This window comes from Sceloporus occidentalis, unplaced genomic scaffold, assembly GCF_023333645.1.
Source record: "Sceloporus occidentalis isolate IW3139 unplaced genomic scaffold, rSceOcc1.0.p SCAF_87, whole genome shotgun sequence".
NCBI lineage: Eukaryota > Metazoa > Chordata > Lepidosauria > Squamata > Phrynosomatidae > Sceloporus > Sceloporus occidentalis.
Window position 1 is genome coordinate 1,411,845 of NW_028317067.1, and position 14,964 is coordinate 1,426,808.

Sequence of the window (14,964 nt, forward strand, 5' to 3'; positions counted from 1 at the left end):
ATGCCTGGATCCGTCAGACGGTAAAAGGTTTCCGTAGAGTTACAGAGAAAGAAGCCATTCAGGATATGCAAGTCAGTGGCGGATCAGAGACTGGTGGACGCGGAGCTTGTCTGAAGCTCTGCGAGAAAGGGTCCATTCAGTATGCAAAGGGTTCGCTAGGTTTCGTCAGTTCGATCTTTCTCGTCAAGAAACGGACCAGGGACTTCCGTGATCAACCTGAGGGCCCTAAACACTTTTGTTGTTTATCACATCCCCTTCCCACACTTGGGGACACTTGCCCACATTCAGAATGCTCACACCATAGGAGGCCCCTTCCCCTTTTCCTGTACCCACAGCAAGCTTCCAGACGTTCCCCTCGCACCCGCCCTGGGTCTTGTATGCAATTATATTTGTGATTTTATTGTGTTTGTATTTATTTGTTCTTTTACTTCTATGTTCATTCTCTTCAATTGTCACAGCTGGGGTCTGGGTCCCCTGGCCAGGGCGGTTTTTCAGGCAACTTGGATCATTTGCCCATAGCGGGCTTGGGGAGGCGTGTCCTGCGGGCGGCTTATGGCATCCGCAGGGCTGGGACTCTTGGTTATTTGGTGGTTATTGAACTGCCTGCTGGGCCTAGCGCTCAGCAGCTGGCAGGTTGTTTTTCCGGATGTGTCAATGGTTTCGCTGGCCTGGGAAATGGTTATTGTATGTTCAATAAAAGGTGTGGCCAAATGTGCTATCCCACATAATGGTGTCCTGTGTCTTTATTTTACATGAGGTTTTGGGGGTGTGTATTTGGTTCTTTTTTGTTTGCCCCTTGCTATGGGTTTAAGCAGTCATGGGACGCCATCCATAATGCAGTTCCTGAAAGACAATTGGTGAGGCTAGTTAGAAGAGAGGATTAAAGGACAGGAAAGGAAATATAGCTTAGGGTGCCATCTGCATATAAGTGGTACTGGACTTTAAAGATTCCAGTTGTCCGAGGGAAGAGGTGTAGTTGGAGAATAGTAGAGGCCCAAGTATAGTAGTGGTAGGGAAGAGGAATAAGCTCCAGTTAATGAGCCATGATGGAGCTGTGCAATGGATGCAATGGATGCCATGAGCATGGAGGGTTTGTAGGAGGAGGTGGTGGTCAACTGTGTTGAAGGCTACAGAGAGGTCCAAGAAAATAAGTAGTAAGAAGTGGCCTTTGGTTTTAGCTGCGAGGAGATCTTTATTAATTTTAGTGAGTGTGGTGTCGGTTGAATGCTGCTTGAAGAAAAATGATGATACACGGTATCAAAAGCAGCAGAAAGGTCTAGTAGGATTAGCATAGAGTAGTGGTCCTTGGATGGGACATGGGACATGAATACCAGGACAAGCTCCCATTCCTGGGAGTGCCCTGGTAAATTTGGGACAGTTGGAAGGGATGCAGCATAAGAAGGTAGTGTGTTACTGGAGATTTAGCCAGTGTGATATTAGAAATATGTAATGGCAGATCAGAACAATTCAGCCCAACTAATCTGCCTGTTTCTGTCCTGCTGTAATGACTCCAACTTAAATCAGTCCTTGGTCTTATTTTAGATTGAGGATATCCTTATACCATCTTGTGAGCTTCTACTGGGAGGCTGTTCGGTCTATCTACTACCATCTCAGTAAAGTAAAACCTCCTTATATTACATCTAAGCCCCTGACACTCTAGTTTTAGATTATGGCCTCTTGTTCTAACATTTCTCCTCTGAAATAAACTTCCCTCCTGTACTGTTTCTGTCACATCACCTCTCTGTCTCTCTTTTTCTTCTCGCCTCCAAGCCGGGCATATTGAGCTATCTTACACGTTCCTGATAATTTTATCCTGTAATGTTTCATGTTTTTCCTTTAGCAGTTAAAGAAATTCCTTAGTTTTAGGCTGACAGTGTCCCTGCAGCTGCATGTGACAGGGAGGAGGGCGGATTCCTCCCTCAGCTCACAGCTCTCTCCTCCCCACTGTCTGACGCTTTCTCCCTCTCTTTCTCCTCCTTTGCTGTGACATAAGCTCTCTCTCCTCCCAGGTCCGCTTGCAGCTGCCTGTCTGTTCCTCCTGCTCCCCATCCTGCCTCTCACCAGCAGCCCTCATATTTGCCTGATATCTCTGACATTGCTGTCTCTCTCTTGAAAGTGGTCGCTTTCTCGCTTCTGTGTCTGACCCTCATCTCCCTCCCCTCTTTTCTTTCTGCTGTCTCTTTTACACACACACATCCATACAATATTATCAGCTGTTTCTCCATCCTGCAGCTGTCTCCATCCTTCTCACTCCCTGACCGTCCTTACCACTGTCTTTTCTCCCACATGATGTCTCCTCTCCACCACACTATCTCTCCAACTCTGTCATGAGCTCCAAGAAAGGTGAGGATCCCCCAACTATAACCCCTCTGCCCCCCTGGCAGATAGTGGGGGGTAAGAAGTAGAATTGTGCATGGGATACAGAGCGCTTTCATTGTTACTAACTTATATTTAAGGAACAGTTTAGCCGTTCATCTAAAATTTTACTTAAGTTTCCCGTAAATTCCTTTTACTGCAACCCAATTTCACTCCAATTTTTTTATATTAAACATCTGATTTGTGGCAATATCCACCCAATTTGCTGAAAACCCCCAATTTCCCCCTGTACCCAAACGTACAAATGGGACATTGAATTATAGTAATATATGATATTGTGAATTGTACTTAATATATATGGCTGTTTTGTTTATAAAACCCCCATGATTGCTTTTTTTTATTGCTTGTTTATTTAGAATGTTTCATTTTATTTACTCGTTGTAACAAAATATCAAAACATATATTTCATTCATTTCTTTACAGTGGTTTCATTGAGTAGGTTTTAGAGTGACGTTGTTTTTGGAGAGCTGAAAAGTTTGACTTTATTTTAACCCTTTGAGTAGCGTGGACTGTGTTATAATCCCATCAGTGCTGATAGGGTAAATCGTGACCTACCATAGGAAAGCCAAGAACTGCAAAACAACCTAATAGTTGTAGAGTTTCTAAACTAGCGGCTGGAATGGAAAAAGCCACTGACCAAGCGCTGATGAAATCAACTTTTCTCTATAATGAACAAAGTATCGGATAATGTATCATTATAATATTTTTTTTACGTCTCTACTTTTTCTAGTCGCAGGTAACAGCCATGGCAAAAAAAGCAAGAAGAGGCAAAAAAGACAAAAGAAAGGTACCGAACGTGAACTGTCAGGGATTCCTGAACCTCGCAGCCCTAGTATAGACAGCCAGCCTGGGTAAGTACTTGAGTCTATTCAGTTCTTGCTCCTCTTATCTCATACTAGATAAAATAACTGCAAGCAGCATTGTGACCTCATCCAACATGAATCTGTGCGTCGAAGAGCGTGTTTATATGCAGCATGAATATGGCTGCCATTCGGTGGAATGTTCAAGTAAAATGTCCCATAGTATACTCGTTGATGCATGTTTGTGTACACATAACTATGGTTACATATATATGATATATATATATATATATATATATATATGCACATGTCCTAGGATGCAGTGTCTTGGTGATCCAGGGCCTTCTCCTAAGAGCGGCGAAGGATCCCAACCCCCAACAGGCCGGCAGCTGCTGGATATTTATAACCCTATTGCTGCTGCCAGTCTTTCTGTGAGCTTGTGAAATCATCCCAGACCCATTCAGAGACACAGAAGCTCAGTGTGTGCATGTGTATGTTATCGCAACACAAAGCTGTAGATTGTCCATGTTATAGCCTTTGTCTATTTAAAGAGCAATGTGTCTATAAAAAAGTCTGAATGCATGGAGACTGGCTCTGATGCTCCCCGTACATATAGAGTCCGTACTGTGGGAAGGCTGGATCTGATACTTGCTATACAGAGAGCAGCGTGGTTATACAGAGCCTTTGCTGCCCGAAAGTGGCCCTGAATCAGAAAGTATTAAGGGTACATAAAGCTGTGACCATAGCAGCCATGCTTTCCAGGACACATATATTTATCACATATTGATACCCAGCTCAGGTCAGGTGCTGCCCTGCAGGAACTGCTTCCTTTGCATGAGTTACCGTAATACATCTCCCATACTGCAGGGGGCAGCATTTTACTGTTTAGCCATATGTGAAATTTATATGCTATATTATATGCTCATTATTTACATATGGTTATATAGATATATCTACCCTGTCAGTGCAGGCAGGAGCAGGGACATAAGGCTTTTTCCTCCGAGTCCACTGGCAGCGAGCTGCCAGAGCGCTGGGGGACGTGACGTCATGAAATGAAACATCACTTCCCCCCAGCGCTCAGCCTCCGCCAATCACGCCGTCGCGGCACGTAGCGCTGCCCTAAAGACAGAGCGGCAGGAGGGGTAGCGCTCTAATGGGTGCACCCCCTCCTGCCAATCACCCTGCCGGTCTGCCCTGCAAAAAATACCGGCCATTGCATTGCCGATGGGGTATTTCTGTCTGTAAAGACAATTTGCGGGAGCATATTAAGTGTGTTGAACTTCAAAATGTGATATTTAGGAAAAGTCCCAGGTCCAAGGTGGAATTAGGAGTCACACGTGGCATGTAGTGGTTGGCAGCCTAACCATGAGGTGCCTCACCATGAGCTTTTAATTGATTTGTGATAAAAGAAGAGTTTTACTCCATTGTCTACTCTTTGTGGTCTGTGGGGTGGGATGGAGAGCTCCTCTATACATGTGCTAACTCATCTTGTCAACTTATCTTCATTGCTATTTCCTACTTTCCTTGTGTATATTAAATCTGATACATTATTATTATTATTATTATTATTACTATTATTATCTTTTATTTATATAGCGCCAACAATTTACCCATTGCGTAATACAATACATATATTCAAGGGGTCTGACAAGACGAGAATTGACAGACTAAGACAAGCCGATACATTAGGTGGAGAGAGCCCTGCTCGCAAGCTTACAATCTTAAGGGACATATATATATATATATATATATATATATATATGTATATATATATATATATATTCAGACCAGTAAGGCTATACAGAGTCCATACTAAGTCTGGTTCCATTGCCAAAAGTTTAGGAGAGACAGCCCCTCTTTGGGGTTATATGGAGTCTAAAGCTGGAGCGCGAGCTTAGACACTAGTTGAACGCGCAGGTATGGAGCCGACTTTATGCTTCTTTTTATTTAATTTATTGTCAGAGCATATATTTAATCTATGAGCATCCCAACTAGTGCGTTTCTCATTGGTTTTAATGGTTACTAATTAATTGATGGTTGATAGGAACCATACTGCTTAATTTCCCCCACCGACTAGATTGTAAGCTGGCAGAGCGGGGCTCTCTTCTGCAACAGTATGTTAAGTTGTAGTTGCACTCACTCTTCAGTATAACCAGAATACATAAATGAGAGGAAAGAGAGAAAAGTAAAAAAAACAAATGGAATAGTATTTTTGCATATAATAGATTAAAAATAAAGAAGATTGCACTCACATACAGGCGGGCATACTATGATTGCATGCTTATCGGCTTTCCTTCATGTTGACTGGGTCAGTTGTTGTCTCCGTTATTCTGCTTCTTCGTTCTGGGGAAAAAAGGTGCCAATACTGTCCAAAAAGTGCTGGTGCAATCCAAAAAGCTTCCAGTAAAGTGCCAGTGTTGTAGGATGGTTGATATGGTGCTCTGTATCAACCAGTTGTATCTCCAGATGAACGCCGAAGTCCATATATCGATAAAAACAAATTTTATTGCGGGACCCAGTCCCATTTAATAGGTCAAATTCATTATTATGGACGCATATATAAATAAATGAATATGCATCTAAAAAATAGATACTCGTGTACAAAAAATAAAATAAAGTGTCCAATATCTCCTCGTGTTTCGCCTAAAAAAAGCGATGCCTCCTCAGGAAATGTAATGTAACGTAACTGGAGATGGAGTATCGCGGTGTTAATATTTAGCAAGCCTTTGCTAAGGCTCTGGGAATATGGTGTCATATCCGTGTGAGATATAGTGACATGTTGGACCAGGCCTTCTCCAACAAGTCAGACCTGGGGTAAAATGGAGGAGGTGACATGGAGAGTGCTATATAACAGGTTATTGCTGGTTTTAATGTGTGCGTTTGGTGACCGTTAATAGGTAGTGGTTAGAGGCACCAGAACAGTTACATTTGAAAGAGAGGTTAGTCTGTCTCAGTTGTTTAGAGCGCTGTCAGCTTCGAGGGTTGCCCTTGGAGATATAAGCCAAGGGTTAGGGAATGGAGGCCCGGCTTTAGTATCCCTGTGGGACAATCTATACGACATATTCGAGGAGATCACACCCAGAAGAGTTACCTCCTGGAAGACAAATGAAGACATGAGCCTGGTCACAGTTGATGAGTTAGCGGCTATTTTGTGTTTCGTTGAGACGTAGGATATGGTGGTTGAGGAAGCTGATGCTAAACAAGTTTGGTTGCATAGCAGATGTCATAATGTAAAATTAGAGGGGCAGAGGCTCACGTACCTATATATGTATACCTCCCAAAATCTACCCCAGGATGGGGGGGAACTTGGTACGTAAAGTGTCACTCAAACTGGCAGCACTACTGTGTATGCGCACAATTCTGCACATGTGCAGTAATGCATATTCTGGTGGCCGAGACACCGGAGAATGAAATTGGGACCGAAAAGGAGTACAGAGGTAGAGCTCCGCGGGTAAGAGTGGCAAAATCAGGACTGTCCTGCACAAAGCAGGACAGTTGAGAGCCACATAGAAGGTAATTGGAACAGTCGTCCAGCAGAAGCGGTAGAGGCTATAGTGACATGATAGGGAAGATAAACATGCATGGTATACGCGTACAAACATTTCCCCTGCCAATGATTTAATTGTTAATGCTTTCTCCAGTAGCCTTCCAGATCCTGCCCTACAGGATGTGCCTTTGTCTCCAAGACCCCCACCAACACCTCCCACCCCAGTTCTGCCACCTCCAGGGCCCCTGGGCTCCGACAATGAGGAACAAGAGGATCCCACAGACTACTGCAAAGGTGAGAGGAAAAATATCTCAACGCTCTAATCTCGCTGAAACAAACATAACGGTATACGACACCCGCCTCGGAAAATCATTGCTTGGGTGTGAAAAACATTCTTATCTGGACATCATTTAATTAAAAAAAACCCTGAATGTAGCAAGTATAACCCGCGCTGCATAACTAATTATTTTTTATGAGTTTGTTTCCTTTCTTCTTGTTTGGACTTCCACAAATCTCGAAAGCAATCAGATACCAATAACAATGAGAACCAAACTAATGGGGAGGAATAAACATGCAGATTCTGCATATCCTGGAGATGGATGGAGATGTCCAATTCTAATATATTTAAAGACCGGCTATTTTTATTTGTAGGAACTATAAACTTAAATTTTGGCACTATTACTATTTGGTACTATTTTCTGTAAATTGCTCCAGTTCTATAATACACATTTTTTATACTAATGATGTTATTTTTTTTTTTTTTTTTGTGGAAAAGCCCGCGTTAAAATAATCGCTGAAATCATATCTCATCAAAATCACTTGATTTAACTCATTGTCATCTTATTTTCATTTTTTTTTTGCATTCAGGGGGCTATTACCCAGTAAAAATCGGAGACCTCTTCAATGGCAGATATCATGTTGTACGGAAGCTGGGATGGGGTCACTTCTCCACAGTCTGGCTATGCTGGGACCTCCAGTGAGTAATTTTTTTTTTTTACTATTTTAAAGGAATTTTCAATAAAATAGTATGTTTAATAAAGAGCATTAAACATGATTATCACGTTAAATAATTTAAAATTAGATTTATCACTGGTAATTAAATCTATCCCTTTCTGTTTTAGGACACAATGTTACATTAATCACAAATTATATGTCTGCCATAAACCTAATAGTTTTAACGCACCCTAGTTAAAAATATGTTGTTTAAACTTTTATTAAAAAAATAATAATTGTAAGAATAAATTAGTGTAGTTACATAACTCATCTTTGTCTCAGTTGTGTTTATTTTATTCCAGGATTGGTCTCACTAACATGCTTTATTTCACGTCTCGAGGCATTTTGGTGGCTTTATGATAATAATGTATTTTTTGCTCTTTTTTTTTTGCAGGAGGAAGCGTTTTGTAGCGCTGAAGGTTGTGAAAAGTGCGGTGCATTATACCGAGACGGCCATCGATGAGATTAAACTGCTCAAATGCGTAAGTCCCAGCAAGTCAGACGCCTGTTACGTCGCTGTAATACCAATCCACGGTTTATTACTGACTCATATACAGCTATGTCTTGATTAGTGACACTGTGTTGTTATATGTTCCTCTCTTCAGGTGAGGGACAGTGACCCAAATGACCCTAAACGGGAGATGATCGTACAGCTCATTGATGACTTTAAAATATCTGGTGTGAACGGTGTTCGTATCCTTTCAAAGACTGGAAAACTAAATATTAAGTGTGAGCGTGAGTGAGTGTGTTAGTGTGGTCCATGGGGTATGGGGGCTGGGATCTGTGTTTTATTCCTTAACTTTTCTAGATGTCTGTATGGTACTGGAAGTGCTGGGTCATCAGTTACTTAAGTGGATTATTAAATCCAACTATGAGGGTGTTCCTCTACCTTGTGTCAAGAGCATCTTGCGTCAGGTATGGCTTGTTTTACATGGGTGTGCATTCCCAATGAGGTACCTTGTATTATATGTTGATTATAATGCTACTTTATCAAATCATGTGTGTGATACACGCCGCTCTTTCACCAAACATAACATTGCACTAAACTTTTTCATAAGGCCTAGTTTTTACCTGGCATTGACATACATTGTTTTCCCTGGCATTGTACCTGGGAACTCTCAGGGTTTGCCCGAGTCTCAGAGTTTTTGACCCAATATCAGAGTCTCAGGGAGAAAGGTCATATCCTCGGGTGCTGGAGCTGACTCCTTCCAGTTCTGCTCTGCTGTGATCATATATTCAAATACATATTCAAATTCTAGCCAATAGCGAAAACAATAATGGTCAACCCAGTCTTGGGTATATGCAAAATGTATATTTCCTACTAATGCAGGCGAGTGGACTAGTTTAAATTTCCATTCCTGTAGGAGTCGAGTCTATTTGTCTTTGCATATACTTCTACAACCACTATAGATATATCTACGAGAGACGACTATATGAGGCTGCTTCATATAGCTTCCTTCACATATACAAGAATGACACCAGGTCTGGGGAAGAGTCAGCACTACATGAGCTTGTCAAAGACATACAACTGGGGTATATGGGTGTCTGCAAATGGGGACAAAAAGGGAAACTTGCTACCCCTCTAAAAGTTCCCTGACAGGGCCACCAAAGGTATGGCCCATTCCTTAGATAGGGCTAACATTTTGCCCTGTGCCCCCAGAAAAATACCAATTGAAGCCCATGTGTATGTGGGATGTCAACAGAGACTTTGCCCATTGCTGAGTGCCAGTCTGGGATGAAGTAACTTTATTCATTATTATTCACGAGTGAACTTCTTCTTACACCTGGTTGCAGGTGTTGCAGGGACTGGATTATCTGCACACCAAGTGTAAAATCATCCATACAGACATCAAGCCGGAGAACATCCTGATGTGTGTGGACGAGGGGTACATCCGACGCCTGGCTGCTGAGGCCACAGTCTGGCAGCAGTCTGGTGGTCCTCCCCCATCTGGGTCAGCAAGTGAGTATAATACTCCAGGGTTTTAACACCGGTTCCTTTCAGCTCTGTCTCCCAAACCCATGATCTGCTCCTCCGCTACTAAAACCAACGTTGGGGACTATTTATTAAAGGTCAGAACAAAAAGTTGGGCTAATCAAATTTTGTTTAAGACTAAAATAAATATTATCATGCGAGTAAGAATTCTTTATCTAGTGGGCAGAAAACGTTGGAGCGTTGTGTTGGCTATTGCATTAATAAACAAATGAGAGAATCCAAGGCTGGTACGGGATTAACAGGTAGGGAACCCACTCAAGAGAGGCATTTCCCAATAATACGTATTTACAAACTCCAATACTGTGCCAATACACCGTATATTAACTGTGTTGATGATTGCCTAGACATGTTGTGTTGTAGGACAAGTCCAGTTAAGCCCATTTATTACTAATGTTACTAGTCAGCGAAGGTTAGATGAGCCCAATCTAGCTAGGAATGAGTCTTTTTAGCTCCGCCATGTTTCACGTAGGGTACAATACTGGGGGAATTAATTTTTTTACAGTTGTGACATGCCCGTTCCTTTAAAAAGTAAAATGCTGCTGAAGTAAGCCCATGCAATGGTGGCAAAGCGACACATCCAGTTGTGTAATGGATATGTCTGACCTTTAATAAAACAACCCAGCTGTTTAATAACCACTGCTGCACTAATGCTAAATCGCCCTTGGGATTGTGTCCGTCTCAGCTGTATAAATGCATGAATTGTCACCTCTCGGCATGTGGGCTTCTTTCTGTCTCTAAACATTTGTTTATTCTCTTTCTTCTCCTGCCCTATCTCCTGGGTGTAATCAGTCAGCTCCGCTCCACCCTCACACTACAATCTGGTAAGTCATGTAGGCTCTCTCTGGACTGCTAACGTTTAAAAGCTTTATAAAAAGTATTTATTTAAAAGAAAACCCCTAATCTAGATCTAGGAGAGATGATTTACTTTGTTAAATATCTTGTTTTTTTATTTGTGGTTCTTGTCCGTTCTTGGAAAAGCTTAGTTTTATTTTTAGTGGCCATTGTCTTTTCTTTTAGTGTTGCTGTTCTATGTAGGGTATTTTCTGTAACTCTGTATTTTCCAATGGTGTGTAGAATGGAAAGGTCTCTAAGAACAAGAAGAAGAAGCTGAAACGCCAACAGAAACGGCAGCAGAAACTCTTGGAGGAGCGGATGAGGGACATTCACAGCATGGAGGATTTGGGAGGGGAGGACCAGAGTCCCAATAATCCTACGCTACAAAACTGCCATCTACGAAACCAGGATCTGGACTACCAGATGAACCATGATTCAACTGGGAAGATAGATGGTAAGTAACTTAGTTTATCCATATGTATCTATTGATTACATACAAGTGCAAAGTTATATATTTGTAATAGTTTGACTTTGTATTATTGCCCATTGACAATCTTAAAGAGGACATCTTAGTTGCATCTCATTCATTGATTAATCAAGTAATTAGGAAGGTTTTGATACATTTTTTATAAATCAGATATATCTAATACTGTAGGTGACATTTTGACTTTTCTCTTTACTTAAGGCTCTTCTCAGTTTGTGACTCAAGTAGTTCCTTCCACTACAGGCGACATGGAAGGTGCAGACTCATCTTTTGGAAGTGGCGGGACCACCTGCCTTGCCCAGAGCCCACAATCATCAGACATGTACGAGAGCTGCAATGGATATGGTGGTGGTCCTCGATGTGCCAGTCCTGACACTCATACCTCAGGCTTTTCCAGCTCTGCCTTTTCTGCAACCTCTGGCTCAGCCTTATCTGGATATTCCACAGGCCGAGAAAGAGGAGGGCTTCTTTCTCCAAACTGTAAGTTTCTGTGTCTGCACACATCTGTTGATATCTGTGTGTGTCCTCTGCATAAATAATGTCAAATAAACACTTAAACCAGTGGTGTCCAACCTGCGGCCCTCCAGCTGCTGCAGGACTACATCTTCCATACTCCTCAGCCAGCCCCTTATCTGAAAGAGCATTATGGGAGATGTAGACCTGCAGCAGATGGAGGGCCGCAGGTTGGACACCCCTGACTTAAACCTTTGATTTACATTATGTGTGAAAATATGTTAAGCATTTTGAATAGTATTCTCTCATCTATATTCCTGTTGAAAAAAATATCCTGTTAACTAATGAGACATTGTAGTTATCACCTCTGGATATATTGAAGCTACGTGGTTACCAGATCAATGTGTAATGGTTTCATTGCTAGATTGCTGGAAATACCTCTTCTCTTTTTTGCAGTGTCTTTTAAAGCTGCAGAATTCCTTATCAACCCCTTGGATCCCCAAAATGCAGACAAAATTGAAGTCAAGATTGCAGATTTGGGGAATGCCTGCTGGGTGGTGAGTATGAAGGGTGAATATAGAGCAAGATTAGATTTGCCCCTTATAATACTCTCCAACTGTTCTTGACCTCTCTTCTGGTCCTAAAACGATGGGGTCAGATTATTCATTAGGCCCACTAAGCACATGCCTAGGGGTCTCCAGGGTACGTGTTGTAGCCTACTGGGGAAAATGTCATTTCTGGCTCTAATTAAACAGGTCTAGTGCTGTAGATCTCTGAGCGTTCATCACAGTTATGAAGTTAAAATTGTAATTGCATTTTTGGTTATAGTTGGGTTGCTAGTCCACACCTATACCTGCTGCTCCAGGTGTTTGACCCCTCACCATCTGTCTCTCTTTCCAGCACAAACATTTCACTGAAGACATTCAGACTCGACAGTATCGGGCCTTGGAGGTTCTCATAGGAGCTGGTTATGGACCGCCTGCCGATATATGGAGCACTGCTTGTATGGTATGGCTTCTAAATTAAATGGAAATTGCCCAACAGTGCTCTTAAGAGTTTGTAAAATGGTTGATAGGACAATAATCTCACAAGTCTGTTTCTTTCTGCAGGCCTTCGAGCTGGCAACAGGAGATTATCTGTTTGAGCCTCACTCAGGGGAAGATTATACTCGTGATGAAGGTAGTACAAGAAGTTGGCTTGCAGTGAATATTGAACTTGAGTTAGGGGGCCTGATTCAGTGACCTGTCTAAACTTTAATTGAATTTAACAAATGTGAAAAAATGCATGGCTAGCGATTGACCTGCCTACACTCTGGTTAGCACTTATGTGAGGTCAACAAAAGGCTGCAATTAAAACCTAAGCAAGAGGGAGAAGAAGCAGGTCTAGAGATGGTTCAAGCAGTTTATGAGGAGCCCTCTGTAATACATAGTGAAATCTGTCACATCATCTGTCATTTTTAAGAATGCATTAGGCAGGGTCAACTTGACCAGCTTTGTGTGAGCCTACATGGGAACGCTTCAGGTTTGATCCAGAGTCTCTGGGTGATGTCCTACTTCCCTGGGTCTCAAGGTCAGTTTCTCCTTCCTCTAGGCAGGGGGGGTGGTGTTTGGCCATGCCCACTCCTGCCTACTCCCTGCCCACGTCCCACCCACCAAAGGCTGTCTGGGGACAGCCCTGCCTCCTCTATGTGCTGCTAGCTCCACCCCTTCACAGAGCCACTCCCCAGAAGGAAAAAAAGCTCTAGGTAGCCTACCCTGGAAGGTTCCCAGGAAATTAGCACATTAATTTTGCAATTTAAGACTCTACTAAAACCAAGTTATTTAATAGTAAGTATTAATAGTACTATTTCTCAGCACAATGAGCCACAATAGTCTGTTTATGAACCTTTTTTGTAATTGTACTACATTTATGTTCATCGAACATAAGTATTATTTGGCCCAAACTCTGCATTCAAAACTGGTAAAATGGCAACACTGCTATATAGGCACTGTAAATAATAATACATATTTTACTGGTACGTAAACATAAAGATGTCAAAGAGAGGCGCTAGAGGACAATTATCTTCTAGACTTCAAAAAGGCTTATTTACTGCAAAAAAGCAAGAAACATTTATGCTGCCATTAGGATTTTTTTGATCTGTACCATTTCCAGTATCACATCAAAGTGTGGCTTATATGCGCTCTTAACACCTCCATTTTCACTCATCTTCATGCAAAACTATTCATACATTAATATTTACTAAGAAATGGTAAGATGCAGACTATACATATAAAATGTATATATCAGGATGGGATTGCTTGTGAATGTATTATATGTGAGATGTGTATGTTTGGGGTACAGGGACTACATTGATGCCTGTCTTCTTTCCTTAGATCACATTGCACACATCATTGAGCTTCTGGGGGACATCCCTCCGCACTTTGCACTGTCAGGACGATACTCCAGAGAGTATTTCACAAGAAGAGGTGAGCGTGTGTAGATAACATGGTCGCATGTCCAAATCTCCTAACTGCTAAATGCAGCGTGGACTGTCATGCCGGGCATTCTTCTAGCTAGATCCGCAAACAGACTGAAGCTCTTGGTCTCAAATTACAGCTTGTGCACCTGTTTCATTCTGCCTAATTTATATGCAGTTTTCTCTGATAGATCAACCATAGCCCCCCCACCAAAGAAAGATTTAGTAATTTATTGCCCCTACACACAATTATTTTCAATCTATTCTGTGCTTGTCTCTTTGCCGGCGGTGTATTCTGATGTAGGCTTAAGGGAGTAGCCCAATTGGCCTACCCACTGTGCCACAGCTCTCAACGAGTCCCCTGATTGTGGTAGGTTGGGGTGAGACTTTGGTTGATGTTCTACACCATGCCTAGGGCAGCAATCTCCTAGGTACACTGTGACTGTGGACCCTTCATGGAATTTGAAATCTACTCAAACTAGGATCATATCCTGATTTGAAGTAAACACTACTGGGTTCTGGTGTTTGCTGGCTGAGACCATGTAAGATGTTTGTGGCTTCCCGTATACTCCACATTCTGTAATATTATTGATTCATCCACCAAAATAACTTGTAGTTCTAACTTTTCCATATCATTTAGTTTTGTTGTATGCTCTGGCGCGGGTGATAACCAAAAATGTATCTACTATTTTTAGGTGACCTCCGACACATACAGAACCTAAAGCACTGGGGACTCTTTGAAGTTTTGGTGGAGAAGTACGAATGGTCACTGGAAGAAGCAACCCAATTTTCGGACTTTTTAATGCCCATGTTGGAATTCCTTCCAGAAAAGAGGGCCACAGCCGCTCAGTGCCTCCAGCACCCTTGGCTAAACTCCTAATCTTTGCTGTGAATTTATATGTGGTCATTCTCTAAATGATGAGAAGGGACATCTTCTTGGATTGTGACTCCAAATGACCAAGAAAGGTCATACTAACATTCTGGATTGTTAAACTCTTGCAATAGTGAATCTGTCACCTTTTAAGCGATAAGGACTTTGTTTCGAGTGGTCTAAAGCGTGATGGCTACTATAAACGTGCTGATGTATGA

General features: G+C 42.0%; 1 protein-coding gene across 1 annotated transcript; it reads left to right on the top strand.

Annotated features, from left to right (window-relative positions):
- The first annotated feature begins 2,327 nt into the window (after positions 1 to 2,327).
- On the top strand, positions 2,328 to 14,755 carry LOC149284875 (SRSF protein kinase 3-like). The gene is made up of 16 exons (XM_089496072.1): positions 2,328 to 2,343; positions 3,107 to 3,227; positions 6,821 to 6,957; positions 7,531 to 7,639; positions 8,051 to 8,138; positions 8,262 to 8,349; positions 8,465 to 8,571; positions 9,451 to 9,616; positions 10,439 to 10,470; positions 10,724 to 10,937; positions 11,169 to 11,447; positions 11,877 to 11,977; positions 12,321 to 12,428; positions 12,530 to 12,599; positions 13,793 to 13,885; positions 14,571 to 14,755. The coding sequence occupies exons 1-16, from the start codon at positions 2,328 to 2,330 to the stop codon at positions 14,753 to 14,755; spliced, it is 1,914 nt and encodes a 637-aa protein (XP_089352198.1).
- Positions 14,756 to 14,964: the final 209 nt, after the last annotated feature.

Excerpts from the sequence above, each read along its gene's own strand:
- LOC149284875 (XM_089496072.1), top strand. Across the intron at positions 10,938-11,168 it reads TTCAACTGGGAAGATAGATG|GCTCTTCTCAGTTTGTGACT; the intron begins GTAAGTAACTTA and ends TCTTTACTTAAG. Across the intron at positions 12,600-13,792 it reads AGATTATACTCGTGATGAAG|ATCACATTGCACACATCATT; the intron begins GTAGTACAAGAA and ends TTCTTTCCTTAG.